Here is a 15,380-nt window from a genome sequence, read left to right as displayed (position 1 = left end):
GTTCTCCCCGTGCATGCGTGGGTTTTCTCCGGGTACTCCGGTTTCCTCCCACATTCCAAAAACATGCTAGGTTAATTGGCCACTCCAAATTGTCCATAGGTATGAATGTGAGTGTGAATGGTTGTTTGTCTATATGTGCCCTGTGATTGGCTGGCCACCAGTCCAGGGTGTACCCCGCCTCTCGCCCGAAGACAGCTGGGATAGGCTCCAGCAACCCCCGCAACCCTCGTGAGGATAAGCGATAGAAAATGAATGAATGGGGAAAAAAATGAATTAAATAAATAAATATATAAAATACAATTTAAAAAAAAATAATTAAATTATATTTTTATATATATTTTTTATGTGGAACTGTGAACTGATTATGGGATGCACTCAATTGTAATCTGATGAAATAAAACCATTACCATTACCATATCTATGGGAAAATTTGCTTTGGTTAGTGTCCATTTTGGTTTTAGTCGCAAAGTCATATCACCTCGTACTTCGGTACATGACCAAAAAAAAATACATAAAAAACAAAACAACAACAAAAAAACGTAAACTATATTAGAAAGCAGGAAGTGAACAAATGTAACAGTTACTGATTGTAAAACATCACTATATTGCCAGTTACTATGGTACCCATTATGTCATTATATGGTCATATCACCTCCTACTTCGATACGTGATAAAAAATTTAAAAAAATAGAAATAAATAAAAAAAAGTAAAAAAAAATGTAAAATTAAAAAATTAAAACAAAAAAAACCCCGCAAAACTATTTCAGGAAAGCAGGAAGTGAACAAATGTAACAGTTACTGATTGTAAAAGTACCAGATGGAGGGGTAGGATTTAATAAGCTTTGCTTCTTCCTACTCCTTTTGGACATGTGGAACTGGGAACTGATTATGGGATGCACTCAATTGGAATCTGATGCATGTTCAAATGAAATTAAACCATTACCATTGCCAAAAGTGGATCAGGTACACAATAACACCCACTCTACTGTGCCGGGTGCTCGCACGGGCCTCCGCCCGCTTCTAATAAGCCGTCTCATGTTTAGCAATGTATCAATAATTGATGCTATCTTGCGTGATAACCAATATCCCGTCCTCTTCTCCCAACCAGACTGCGTTCCCACATTTGAACACAACCCCGTCAAACACGTCCTGGCTCCAAGAAACGGGCGGGTGGTGATTGAATGTCGACCCAAAGCCGCCCCCAAGCCGACGGTGTCGTGGAGCAAAGAAACGGAGCTGCTGAGAAACTCCAGCAGGTGAGCGAGACTGTGAATGCGTCGTCGTTCGTAGACAGGACAGGTTTGTTGTGGGTCAACACGGGTCTACTCTATGTGGGCCAAAGGATCAACACGTTAGAATCCCTTCTCCCTGCGTAATGTGCGAGTTTAGGATCCTCAGCTAAGCTGTGGATCGTCTAAATCTTCTAAATGTGCGACAAACGCGTTGTTGATTTGTGTGCAGCGCTTTTGATGACGTTAAGCTCATTCCCTAACTCATCAGACCAGGATGACTGGATGGGTAAACCCCTCGCTGACAAAACAAGCCTAATCTTGGGGGGGGGGGGGGGGGGGGAGGCTTGGAGACCCCCAACCGTCTCCCCACCCCCACAGAAGGGTTTAAAAGGCTTGCGGGGGGGACAGCAGTGGCTGAATTACTATGCAGCATATGCCTCTTCATATGGTGCGGAGCGCTGATGCTATTTTTCATTCATGAGGCTGAAATATGCAAAGAAATGGCTTTTTTATTGCCTTCAGCTCACTTTCATACTCAAATACTATTTTTTTCTAACTTTATTTGATAACAAGCACACAATAGTTTATTATCCAGTGAAACACTGTGGACTTGTTAACCCTTCAATGTACAATAAAACACTACCGGACTTGTATTTGGAATATTTGAATCAGTCTATTGTACTGGTCATGTGACTTTTACAACAATTATTTGTTGTTTTTCTTTCAGGGTTTTCATCTGGGAGGACGGCAGCCTGGAGATCTTGAACGTGACTCACGCGGACGAGGGCAGGTACAGCTGCTTTGCGGAGAACGACCGCGGCAAGGCCAACAGCACGGGATCCCTGCTGGTGACAGGTACACCGACGGGATCGTCATAACGGCTATTTGATGTGGCGGCGGTGCCGCCACGCTCGCGTCGAAGTGAATTATCAGCTGTTGAGAGATAGGATGATGCTTCACTGGTAAGCAGCTCTTTTCTGCCCCCTTGTGGGTGACTGTACACACTGCAGGGATGCCATCTTTTCTACAGTTAACATGGATGGATAGATGTAGATAGATTGCTTTCGGCAGTGGTTTGTTTCGGATCATTACGGTTCATTCAGTAAAAAGATCCGTTCATTTCGGTCAATAGGTCGTTAGCCTTTGATATCCACCTGTGCATAGACCGTGTCAAACGTGTCGAGTCAGTCGGTTCACTCATGTTCACGTTCGTTCCGACTCAACAGTGCAACAACACGTGATAACTAGTGTGTCGGTTATGAACGAACGGGTCAAAAGAACCAGTTCTTTTTTGTGAACGGAATGAACAAGGTCACCGACAGCGTCAGTCAATCTTTGTCTTTCGGTCAGCTAACCCCACCCACCCACAGAGCGAGTCCCGCCCTGCAAAGTGAACTGACTCTGCAGCCAATCAAAGCATAGGACTGAACGGGTATTTTAGAGGCGGTGACCTTCACAATCCATTCACAAAAAAAGACCTAGTTCTTCTGACCCGTTCGTTCACGACCGACACACCACTCGACAAAGTGACACCTTTGCGTGTAACCACCCCCATCTCTTGGCCCCCCGCCCCATCCCCCAGACTCCACCAAGATCACCTTGGCCCCCTCCAATGCTGACGTCAAAGTGGGCGAAAACGCCTGGATGCAGTGTGCCGCGTCACATGACGCCTTGCTGGACATCACCTTCATCTGGTCCTTGGACGGCCACGTCATCGACCTTGACAAGGACAGCCAACACTATGAACGCCCCCTGGTGAGGGAAGTGAAATATGAATGTTAATGGCGCGTTTTATTATTTTATTCCTGCTCAAGCAGTGTGGACACAATCTGGCATTTGATTGGCTGACATAAAGCCAGCTTTCCCCTCCTAAAATGTGTACAAATTGGCATATTTGACTCCTGAAATGAGTTTAACTTGCTAATAAACTCGTATTAAATTATAGCTCTTGTCTTCTAATTGAAAGATGAAGGTCATCACCAAAATTTTGTTGTTTTGTGTAGAACGGAAGCTCAAATGGCGAGCTGATGATCAAGAATGCGCAGTTGAAGCACGCCGGGATTTACACTTGCACCGCACAGACGTCCGTGGACAACATCACCGCCTCGGCAAGCCTGGTTGTACGAGGTGGGCTCAAATTAGCTTCCGGCAAAAGAATAAAGGAGACAAACAAAGACGTAGGCTAACGTTAGCTTTAGCTGTGTAGTACTAGACCAGGGGTGGGCAAACTACGGCCCGGGGGCCACATCCGGCCCGCCAAGTGTTTGAATACGGCCCGCCCAATCTTTCAAAAGTATTTAATTTAAACTCAACATACAACCTGGCATCATGGCCTGAGCCAACCTTTTGATGGTTGTATCAATTTCGTTGTTTGACATGGTCTGTTGTTTACAAAGTGCTCCTGAAAAAAGAGACACAAGCACATAATAATAATAAAAATTAAAATAATAATTATTATATTATCATTATAACTATTATGATTATTATATTTATTATATTAATGCTAATTATTATATTAATTATATATAATAATATTGTTATATTTGCACATTTTACATAATAATAATATAATAATTATTATTTTAATTTTATTTTAATTATTATAATATTTTATTATTTTTAAAATATTTAAATATAAATATAAAATAATAAATAATAATAGCAGATTGCATGACAATTTTACAGATACAATAATACCAGGTGGACTGTTACGTGTAAAATATATAGTCTGCCCCCCCCCCCCCCATCATCTCCTCGTCTGCCACTCACCCCAGGACCCCCTGGCGCCCCGGCCGGGCTGCGAGTGATGGACAAAAGTGACAGGAGCGTAACGCTGCAGTGGAGCCGAGGAGCAGACAACCACAGCCCCATCTCCAAATACACCATCCAGTACCGGGCCGCCTTGTCGCAGGAAGTGTGGAGGAACGCCAGCACATGTGAGAGCACCAAATAAAAGCTGCTGCTGGTCTCGGCCGGAATATCCAACACGTCTTGTCTTTGCAGCTCCATCAGATGTTGAAGGCAACGCCGAGACGGCCACCGTGATGGACTTGGTGCCCTGGACCGAGTACGAGTTCAGGGTGATCGCTACCAACACCCTGGGCACGGGGGATCCCAGCAGTCCATCGCCCAAGGAGAAAACCCTGGCCTCAAGTAAGACCACCAGTTAGTTCTAGTCACGGTCTTTATTTCTTTTTATTGATTCGACATCTCATGTGTCACTCACTCTGCTGGATTCATCATTATGGCATAGAGTGAAAACTGTCAAAAAAAAATACACACAATCAATTGTCTATACACCTTCTAACATGACAATACATAAACTAGTGATGTTACAAGAGGTGCCGGGGCTTCAAAGCGTGTTCCGAGGCTTGATTCATTGGGGGGAGGGGCCAGAATTGATGACATCCGAAGCCTCGCTGCCCGACTATATCACATGACGAATTCGGGCAAAGTTCAGAATTTGCCGCAATGTTTACCTGTTACTCCGCGATATCAACCCCTCAGGCTTCGACATTAAAATGTGATGTTTTGTGGTGAGAGTCAGTCAGTTGAGCGTGTGGAAAGGGAGGGTTTGGTTACTACGGTTACGTTAGTCTGGAGTTCAGAGAGAGACGATATGGACTCAGCTACAAAGAGGAACATTTTTTTCACGAACATAAAGATGAAACTGGTCCTTCACCCATCCATGGTAAGGTTAATAGTACTACATTATAATATTAATATATTACAGTATTACTAACACAACTTATGTTCATTGTGCAAATGAAAGATCAATGTCAAAAATACACAACACTAAATCATAGTGGAGATGTTGTATCAAAAAAAGAGGAATCGCCTCAAACCAAATATTAAGAAAAAATTATCGTTGAATAAAAATCAATTAAATCTCCCATATTCTGTCCAAGGTACACAAGCATACATCTTCCTAGTTACACAAGCACTTTCCCTGAGCCCATGCCAGCTAGGTAACATAAAACCATGATGAAGCTAGCCATATCACATGATACATGGCATTTATGGACAAGAAAACATTCAGTATTTTATATATAATGGATATTTTATCTTACACTTTGTAGATTAATCATTTGGTTATACAATTTTTTGTAGTACATAATCATTTCCAAGAGCCAAAACAGATCAGCATTCAATGCATCACACATGAAGATACAGCCACCTGTAATTGTATCCAAGGCCAGCAGGTGGCTTTGTGTGCACATGAAGCTTCAAGAAATGAATCCAATCTATTATATTGTTTTGTACATTGAATTTGGAATAAAAAAAATTAAAAAACAAACAAAAAAAACGCTCACAGTGAAAAAAATGACTCAATTTTCGAAATAGTTGACTGAAATGGTTTAAAGCCTCATGGGCCATCACTAGCATAAACCCAATGCAGCTTGTATTAGCATTAGCGATTTTAGCATCTTTTTAAAACACAACTTATTGAACATTTTTATAAAATAACAATTCAAACATTCTACTCATTTACTTATTATATCTACTTACAACATTGTTATGTCCGTCCTGAACACCAGAGGCAAACAAATGAACAGGTTCCTGTGGGCTAATGGCTTCCCTGTCTTTTTTAGCTAAAACAGGAAGTGATGTCACGATCCTGAAGCTAGCTTTATTGACAACCGGAACATAACAAAAATAGCATAGCTGAACTAAAGACAGTTTTTAACATTGCTAATTATTTATAAACATGACAGATGGATTTAAAATATTTAAGATTGAAGGAGCTAAAAATGCTCCTCTATCTATAACTGTCAACAATAAAAAAATACACACAATCAATTGTCTATACACCTTCTAACATGACAATGCATAAACCCAATGCAGCTTGTATTAGCATGTCCAATTTTAGCATTAGCGATTTTTGCATCTTTTTAAAACATAATTTATTGAACATTTTTATGAAATAACAATTCAAACATTATCTACTCATTGATTTATTACATCTACTTACAACTTTGTTATGTCCGTCCTGAACACCAGAGGCAAACAAATGAACAGGTTCCTGTGGGCTAATGGCTTCCCTGTCTTTTTTAGCTAACACAAGAAGTGATGTCACGATCCTGAAGCTAGCTTTATTGACAACCGGAACATAACAAAAATAGCATAGCTGAACTAAAGACAGTTTTTAACATTGCTAATTATTTATAAACATGACAGATGGATTTAAAATATTTAAGATTGAAGGAGCTAAAAATGCTCCTCTATCTATAACTGTCAACAATAAAAAAAATACACACAATCAATTGTCTATACACCAGGGGTGGGCAAACTACGGCCCGGGGGCCACATCCGGCCCGCCAAGTGTTTGAATATGGCCCGCCTGTTCTTTCCAAAATATTTCATTGAAACTCAACGTACAACCTGGCATCATGGCTTGAGCCAACTTTTGATGGTCGAAGTAGCTGTTTTATCAATTTCGTTATTTGATGTGGTCTGATGTTAACAAAATGCTCCTGAAAAAAGGGACACAAGCACATAATAATAATAATTAAAATAATAATAATAATAATACATTCATTTTCTACCGCTTATCCTCACGAGGGTCGCGGGGGTGCTGGAGCCTATCCCAGTTGTCTTGGGGCGAGAGGCGGGGTACACCCTGGGCTGGTCGTAATAATAATAATAATAATAATAATAATAATAATAATAATAATAATAATAATAATAATAATAATAATAATAATAATAATAATAATTAATTCATTTTCTACTGCTTATCCTCACGAGGGTCGCGGGGGTGCTGGAGCCTATCATAGCTGTCTTGGGGGGAGAGGCGGGGTACACCCTGGACTGGTCGGAATAATAATAACAATAATAATAATAATAATAATAATGATAAATTTATAACGCACTTTACATCAAATAAATGATCTCAAAGTGCACATATAGCAGACTACATGACACTTTTACGTGTAAAATATGTGTAAAAATATACGTGTACAAATGGACTGTCACATGTAAAATACTAAACCGTCTGCCCCCCCCCCCCCCCCCCCCCCGTCAATTTTATTAAATCAATGTGGCCCGCGAGTCAAAAAGTTTGCCCACCCCTGCTATACACCTTCTAACATGACTAGGGCTAATGGCTTCCATGTCTTTTTTAGCTAACACAGGAAGTGATGTCACGATCCTGAAGCTAGCTTTATTGACAACCGGAAAAGACAGTTTTTAACATTGCTAATTATTTATAAACATGACACATAGATTTATAATATTTAAGATTGAAGGAGCTAAAAATGGGAGCTGTTCTTTGAGTTTGAGTTTCCCGATCCTGAATCTAGCTTTATTGACAACTGGAACATAGCAAAAATAGCTTTACAGTGAGAAAAAAAAATAAAAAATAAAGCTGAATAAAAAACAGAGTAGAAAAGCACAACATTCCGAGCTAAAAATAGGCATGGCAGTCATTCATTCATTAATTAATTTTCTACCGCTGGAGCCTATCCCAGCTATCTTCGGGCGAGAGGCGGGGTACACCCTGGACTGGTGGCAGGAGTGACGAAGTGAACGAGTCAACCCGGTACCCATGAGTCCTGATTCAGTTACAAGCTTGCGAGTTTTAAACGACTGCTTCATGACAAACCTTGAATTTGTGTTTGGTGATGAAGGCTCTGCTTTTTCAATGCTGCTTTCTCCTTGCAGTTCCTGTCGTGGCTCCTTCAGATGTGGGCGGGGGCGGAGGGACCAGCAGGGAGCTGACCATCACGTGGACGGTAAGGTTGGACTTTCCTTTGGGGCATGAAGCTCACAAGTTCTGAAACTTTTACAAAAGAAAAATGGCCAAGTATTAATAATTTTGGCAGCATTTATTTTGAATACACTTTTCAACATTATTAGAGCCCTCCAGACATGAAATAACATTTTCCCTTATGTCTGCTATATAGGGTAATAGGGGTGTAAAGGTGACTATAGGGGTGTTATTTTATGTCTAGAGGGCTTTAATGGTAAAACATTATATTTAGAAGGTGGTATACATGGTTTCTATGTGTTATTTTCTCTTATTATGTCTACTATATTGCGTAATAGGAGTGTAAAGGTGACTATAGGGGTGTTATTTCATTTATAGAGGGCTCTAATCATGTTCCAAAGTGTATTTAGAAGGTGGTAAACAAGTTTTCCGTCTTATTTGCTCTTATTATGTCTACTATATTGGGTAATAGGAGTGTAAAGGTAGCTATAGGGGTGTTATATCATGTGTAGAGGGCTCTAATCATGTTTAAAAGTCTATTTAGAAGGTTGTAAACAAGTTTTCTGTCTTATTTTCTCTTATATCTACTATATTGGAGTGTAAAGGTGACTATAGGGATGTTATTTCATATCTAGAGGGCTCTAATCATGGTAAAAAGTGGATCTAGAAGGTGGTAAAAAGGTAATGCATGTCTCATTTTCCCTTGTTATGTCTACTATATTGGGTAATAGGAGTATAAAGGTGACTATAGGGGTGTTATTTCATGTCGAGAGGGCTTTAATGGTAAAAAAAATATATACATTTAGAAGGTGGTATATGTGGTTTCTATGTGTTATTTTCTCTTATTATGTCTACTATATTGGGTAATAGGAGTGTAAAGGTGACTATAGGGGTGTTATTCCTTGTCAAGAGGGCTCTAATTATGTTACAAAGTGCATTTAGATGTTATAAACATGGTTTCTATGTGTTATTTTCTCTTATTATGTCTACTATATTGAGTAATAGCTAACCCAGCTAGCTGAGTTTCAACGATTTTTTTGCCGATATTTACTGTACCTGTGTCGTCATCATAAGATGTGATTAGGACGCATATAATAATATTTATCATATATAAAATTTTCACATTGTTGTCCCTGCAGCCTGTCCAGGAGCAGTACTACTACGGTCCTGATTTTGGCTACATTGTGGCCTTCAAACCCCGAGGAGGCCTGGAGTGGACACAGGTGACTGTTTCAGACCCCGAGGCCAAGCGCTACGTCCACAAAGATCCCTCCATCCCTCCTTGGATAGAGTTTGACGTCAAAATCAAAGCGTTCAACGTCAAAGGGGAGGGCCCCTACAGTTTGACGGCGGTGGTTTACTCTGCTCAAGACGGTAAGCGCCGGACATCAAACCCGGATTGTAAAACCATATTCACGATATATTTCACAGATATATTTCTGTTGGTTTTGTCCAATGTCCAGGGATGTCCCATAATATTGGCTACCAATAATTATCAGCCCCAAAATCTCCTTTCCTCTTACAATACAAAACAATACAACCAGTCATGATGTGCTATATATATCACTATATTGACACTTACTATGGTACCCATTATGGCATTGGATGCTCATATCACCTCGTACTTTGGTACGTCACAAAAAATAAAATGAAAAAAAAAAATTTATAAAATAAAATCGGAAAGCAGGAAGTGAACAAATGTAACAGTTACTGAATGTAAAACTGCTATATATCACTATATTGACAGTTACTATGGTACCCATTATGTCATTGGATGGTCATATCACCTTTTAATTCGGTACGTGACTAAAAATAAAAATAAAAATAAAAATAAAAATAAAAATAAAAATAAAAATAAAAATAAAAATAAAAATAAAAATAAAAATAAAAATAAAAATAAAAATAAAAATAAAAATAAAAATAAAAATAAAAATAAAGATAAAAATGCCGCATTAAGAAGCCATACAAACATTTGTAAAAAGAAAAATTAAAAATTAAAAGAATTAAAAAAAATTCAACCTTATCAGGAAAGCAGGAAGTGAACAAATGTAACAGTTACTGATTGTAAAACTGCTATATATCACTGACAGTTACTATGGTACCCATTATGTAATTGGATGGTCATATCACCTTCGGTACGTAAAATAAAATAAAATAAAATAAAATAAAATAAAATAAAATAAAATAAAATAAAATAAAATAAAATAAAATAAAATAAAATAAAATAAAATAAAATAAAATAAAATAAAATAAAATAAAATAAAATAAAATAAAATAAAATAAAATAAAATAAAATAAAATAAAATAAAATAAAATAAAATAAAATAAACTTACACCATATTAGAAAGCAGAATTATATTGACAGTTACTATGGTACCCATCATAAAATAAAATAAAATAAAATAACAACCAAAAAACCTAAACTATATTATGAAAGCAGGAAGTGAACAAATGTAACAGTTACTGATTGTAAAAGTACCAGATGGAGGGGTAGGATTTAATAAGCTTTGCTTCTTCCTACTCCTTTTGGACATGTGGAACTGGGAACTGATTATGGGATGCATTCAATTGGAATCTGATGCATGTTCAAATAAAATAAAACCAATACCATTACCATTACCAAAATCTTTTTTGCCTTTCATTTCATGTTATTTTATTTTGCCTGTTATTTCAGCACCCTCCGATGCCCCTGCTAGTATCAACGGCAAAGTTCTCTCGGCCACAGAAGCGATCATATGGTGGTTCCCTATCCTGCAGAGCAACATCGATGGATACCAGGTGAGTGGATGGCGTTACAAGCCCATGAAGATGGGTCCAGATGAAGCAACTTTGGTAGAAATTGTGTGTTAATGCAGAAATGGGACCTATTGTGCTCATTTTTCCATTCTTTGTATCGAGTTATTTAGTCTATGTTCATTTTTATTGTGTGCTGTCAGGTGAAGTATTGGAGAAAGCTGGAGGATGGTGAAGGGGGGGGGCACAGGGTGGTGGTCTCCGGCAGAGAAAACCAAACCAGACTGGACGGAATGAGGCCGGACTCTCTCTACCTGGTTGAGGTCCGGGGCTACAACTCGGCGGGATACGGGCCGGCCAGCGATCGTCTGGAGATGCACACCAAGAGAGCTCGTAAGCTCGTCGTGTAAGTTATGGTTAAAATCTCCATGTAAATATATTCATATTCTTCTATTCCGCAGCGCCGAGTCAAGCCCCAACAATAATCGGTAAGAAGTTCAAGGGCAAGTCAGTCAACATTGTGTGGGAGCAAGTGGAGACGCTGGCCAACGAGTCGCCGGTAGAAGGCTACAAAGTGAGTGCGGTCGTCCTTCACATCGTTTGTTAAACATGAGCAAAGACTTTTTATGGCACGCCGGAAAAACACAACAGCGAGTTTGTGTTCTGTTTACGAATAAATTACGCAATTCATGACCGCATTGGGATGAAATGACCACACTCGAATTATGGTAATGGTAATGGTAATAGTAATGTTTGTATTTCATTTGAACATGCATCAGATTCCAATTGAGTGCATCCCATAATCAGTTCCCAGTTCCACATGTCCAAAAGGAGTAGGAAGAAGCAAAGCTTATTAAATCCTACCCCTCCATCTGGTACTTTTACAATCACTAACTGTTACATTTGTTCACTTCCTGCTTTCCTAATATAGTGTAAGTTTATTTTATTTTATTTTATTTTATTTTATTTTATTTTATTTTATTTTATTTTATTTTATTTTATTTTATTTTATTTTATTTTATTTTATTTTATTTTATTTTATTTTATTTTATTTTATTTTATTTTATTTTATTTTATTTTATTTTATTTTATTTTATTTTATTTTATTTTATTTTATTTTATGATAGGTACCATAGTAACTGTCAATATAATCCTGCTTTCCTAATATAGTGTAAGTTTATTTTATTTTATTTTATTTTATGATGGGTACCATAGTAACTGTCAATATAATCCTGCTTTCCTAATATAGTGTAATTTTATTTTATTTTATTTTATTAATTAAATTTTTTTTTTTTAATTTTTAACACCTTCTCAAGTCATGTTTACATCTCGTGCGCACACTTTTTCAGCATCATGTCAACATGATTGGTCTCTTACTATAAAACATTTACACCATCAAAGTTTACAGGAAGTAGTTGATATCGTTCAGAAATAATTCGCCATGTAACATCATGGACACCAAACATGATCTCTTTTCATGTGCACTTCCATCATCACCTCTTTTTGCCTCTTGCACAAAAAAAAAAACGATGTATGATGTATGAATGGTTGCGAATGTAACATTGTAACATTTTCTGGGACTTAGAAAGCTCAACTTCTATTCTGTTCACAGCTAGCGTCACAACCCGCTTTTATTTTATTTTATTTTATTTTATTTTATTTTATTTTATTTTATTTTATTTTATTTTATTTTATTTTATTTTATTTTATTTTATTTTATTTTATTTTATTTTATTTTATTTTATTTTATTTTATTTTATTTTATTTTATTTTATTTTATTTTATTTTATGTCACGTACCGAAGTAAAAGTTGATATGACTATACAATGACATAATGGGTACCATAGTAACTGTCAATATAGTGATATATAGCTGTTTTACAATCAGTAACTGTTACATTTGTTCACTTCCTGCTTTCTTGATGTAGTTTCTTTTTTTTTATTAAAATTTTTTTTTAATGATAATTTTTTTAATAAATTTTTTTTTTTTTTTTGAATGTTTGAATGTACCCATTATGTCATTGTATCACCTCGTACTTCGGGACGTGACAAAAATAAAATAAAAAGATAAAATTAAACTATAATAGGAAAGCAGGAAGTGAACAAATGTAACAGTTAGTGATTGTAAAAGTACCAGATGGAGGGGTAAGATTTAATAAGCTTTGCTTCTTCCTACTCCTTTTGGACATGTGGAACTGGGAACTGATTATGGGATGCACTCAATTGTAATCTGATGCATGTTCAAATGAAATAAAACCATTACCATTACCATTACCATTACCATTACCATTACCATTACCATTACCATTACCATTACCATACTTTGTGACATTGTACAGGTGCTGTACAGGCCACAGGGCCACTCCACGGGCACGCTATACATGACCAACAGGCGGCACATCGAGCTCCCCCTCTACGAAGACGAGACCTACGTGGTGGAGGTCCGGGCGTACACAGAGGGCGGAGACGGGGCCGTGTCACAGATCTTCATCACAGGTATGACAAAATAACCGGAAAGGCGATCATCATAAGTGGCCTCATGCACGCTGTGTGTCTCCCAGGAGGAAGCGTCATGGCCGCCCGGCCTCTCAGCACAACGGGCCTGCTCCTGACGGCTCTTTTCTGCCTGAACCCCTGAATGTAGCACCATCTTTCTCTTCACCCTCGGACGTGAAGGACACTCTTGATGGGCTTGACGCCTATAAGGACTTTTGGGAGTCTTTCCACGATCGTTTGGTTCCACTCTGTTCCCCATTCCGACTTCTCCCAGCTATGGAAGAACTTAGTGGAAGTAGACAGGAGCGGGCATCCCTCCTTTTTATCCGCGGAACGCCTCCTTGGAGGAGAGTCAACTACTCAAATATGCCTTATGTAAATGTCTGCACGTATCCTTCACAATGACCAGACTTTCATTTTGATACAAATAAAGCCACATACTCACATAAAGTACGCTAATACTTTCAGGCCTGTGAAGGATAAGTGTACACGTTTAGGAGTATCTCTGTATATTCATTTTTATTTACGTGCACTTCTCTTTCTTTTTATTCTTGTTCTTCCAAAAGTGTAGCACAGCCTCGGTTGAGAACCGTGGATACGGTCAAAGCAAAAATTCCTCAACATTCTCATCAGTTTCCACTGCCCGTTGGTGTAATAACCCAAAAAACCTGCGTCCCTGAAGTGTACTTAATGTAGCGCTGGCCTTTAAACAGCAGCTGGACAACAAGGCGACAAAGTGAGGGCAAAGATTTTTTTAATGGCACGCCGGAAAAAACGCAACAACGAGTTTGTGTTCTGTTTACGAATAAATTACACAATTCATGATCGCATTGGGATGAAATGACTACACTCCCTTACGACTTATGGTAATGGTAATGGTTTTATTTCATTTGAACATGCATCAGATTACAATTGAATGCATCCCATAATCAGTTCCCAGTTCCACATGTCCAAAAGGAGTAGGAAGAAGCAAAGCTTATTAAATCCTACCCCTCCATCTGGTACTTTTACAATCACTAACTGTTACATTTGTTCACTGCCTGCTTTCCTCATATAGTTAAAGTTTTTTGTTTTTTTTAATTTTTAAATTTTTTATTTTTAATTTTTTATTTTTTATTTTTTATTTTTTATTTTTTATTTTTTATTTTTTATTTTTTATTTTTTATTTTTTATTTTTTATTTTTTATTTTTTATTTTTTTAATAATAATAATAATAATAATAATAATAATAATAATTATTATTATTATTATTATAATATAATAATAATAATAATTATAATTAATAATATTAATAATTAATAATATTAATAATAATAATTATTATTATTATTATTATTATTATTATTATTATTATTATTATTATTATTATTATGATTATTATGATTATTATGATTATTATTATTATTATTATTATTATTGTTTGTCACGTACCAGGAAGGAAGTAGGAAGTAGGAAGTATTTGATATCGTTCAGAGATAATTTGTCATGTAACACCATGTACACCAAACATGATCTCTTTTCATGTGCACTTCCATCATCACCTCTTTTTGCCTCTTGCACAAAAAAACATAGAAAGCTCAACTTGGAATTCCATTGGCAGCTAGCAGCACAAACTGGAAGTCCTTTTATACACTCGGGAGTGTGACCAACCACAACGCAACCTGGAGGTGCAAATGAAAGGCAAAGAAATACTTGTGAATAGCTGCAGATTCTGGAAGAGCTGGAAAGCTTTGTGTGCTGGTTATTGTGTGTCGCTGCTCGATAGGAGTCAATACAAGTCAATACAAAGAGCATAACGGGCTCCCCTTTAACAGATCATTTTGCACCGCGTTCATGTTGTATTCACCAATAGTTCGATACGATGCAATACGATGCGATACGATGTGATACGATGTGATACGATTCACCCTCTTCACGAAGCGATACAATGCAATACGATGTGATACGATGCGATGCGATACAATGCGATACGATACGATATGATGCGATTCACCCTTTTCACGATGCCATACGATGTGATACGATGCGATATGATGCGATACGATGCGATACAATTGTGATACGATGCGATACGATACAAAACGATTCACCCTCTTCACGAAGCGATATGATGCGATACGATTCGATGTGATACGATGCGATACGATATGATGCGATATGATGCGATACGATGCGATACGATGTGATGCGATGTGATGCGATGTGATACGA

At 37.5% G+C, this 15,380-nt stretch overlaps 1 protein-coding gene across 1 annotated transcript in view; it reads left to right on the top strand.

The window, feature by feature from the left end:
* cntn1a (contactin 1a) overlaps positions 1-14,226 on the top strand; it is a 52,852-nt gene extending 38,626 nt beyond the window's left edge. The window contains exons 13-25 of the mRNA XM_058087291.1: positions 1,109-1,256; positions 1,960-2,087; positions 2,815-2,987; positions 3,236-3,359; positions 4,007-4,168; positions 4,236-4,385; positions 7,896-7,966; positions 9,081-9,315; positions 10,616-10,719; positions 10,878-11,067; positions 11,136-11,248; positions 13,013-13,169; positions 13,235-14,226. Coding sequence (XP_057943274.1) covers positions 1,109-1,256; positions 1,960-2,087; positions 2,815-2,987; positions 3,236-3,359; positions 4,007-4,168; positions 4,236-4,385; positions 7,896-7,966; positions 9,081-9,315; positions 10,616-10,719; positions 10,878-11,067; positions 11,136-11,248; positions 13,013-13,169; positions 13,235-13,311 — 1,832 coding nt within the window. The 3' untranslated portion in view covers positions 13,312-14,226. The remainder of the gene's footprint in view (positions 1-1,108; positions 1,257-1,959; positions 2,088-2,814; positions 2,988-3,235; positions 3,360-4,006; positions 4,169-4,235; positions 4,386-7,895; positions 7,967-9,080; positions 9,316-10,615; positions 10,720-10,877; positions 11,068-11,135; positions 11,249-13,012; positions 13,170-13,234) is intronic.
* Positions 14,227-15,380: the final 1,154 nt, after the last annotated feature.

The sequence above is a fragment of the Doryrhamphus excisus genome, chromosome 11, assembly GCF_030265055.1.
Source record: "Doryrhamphus excisus isolate RoL2022-K1 chromosome 11, RoL_Dexc_1.0, whole genome shotgun sequence".
NCBI lineage: Eukaryota > Metazoa > Chordata > Actinopteri > Syngnathiformes > Syngnathidae > Doryrhamphus > Doryrhamphus excisus.
This window is presented reverse-complemented; position numbering and strand designations above follow the sequence as displayed.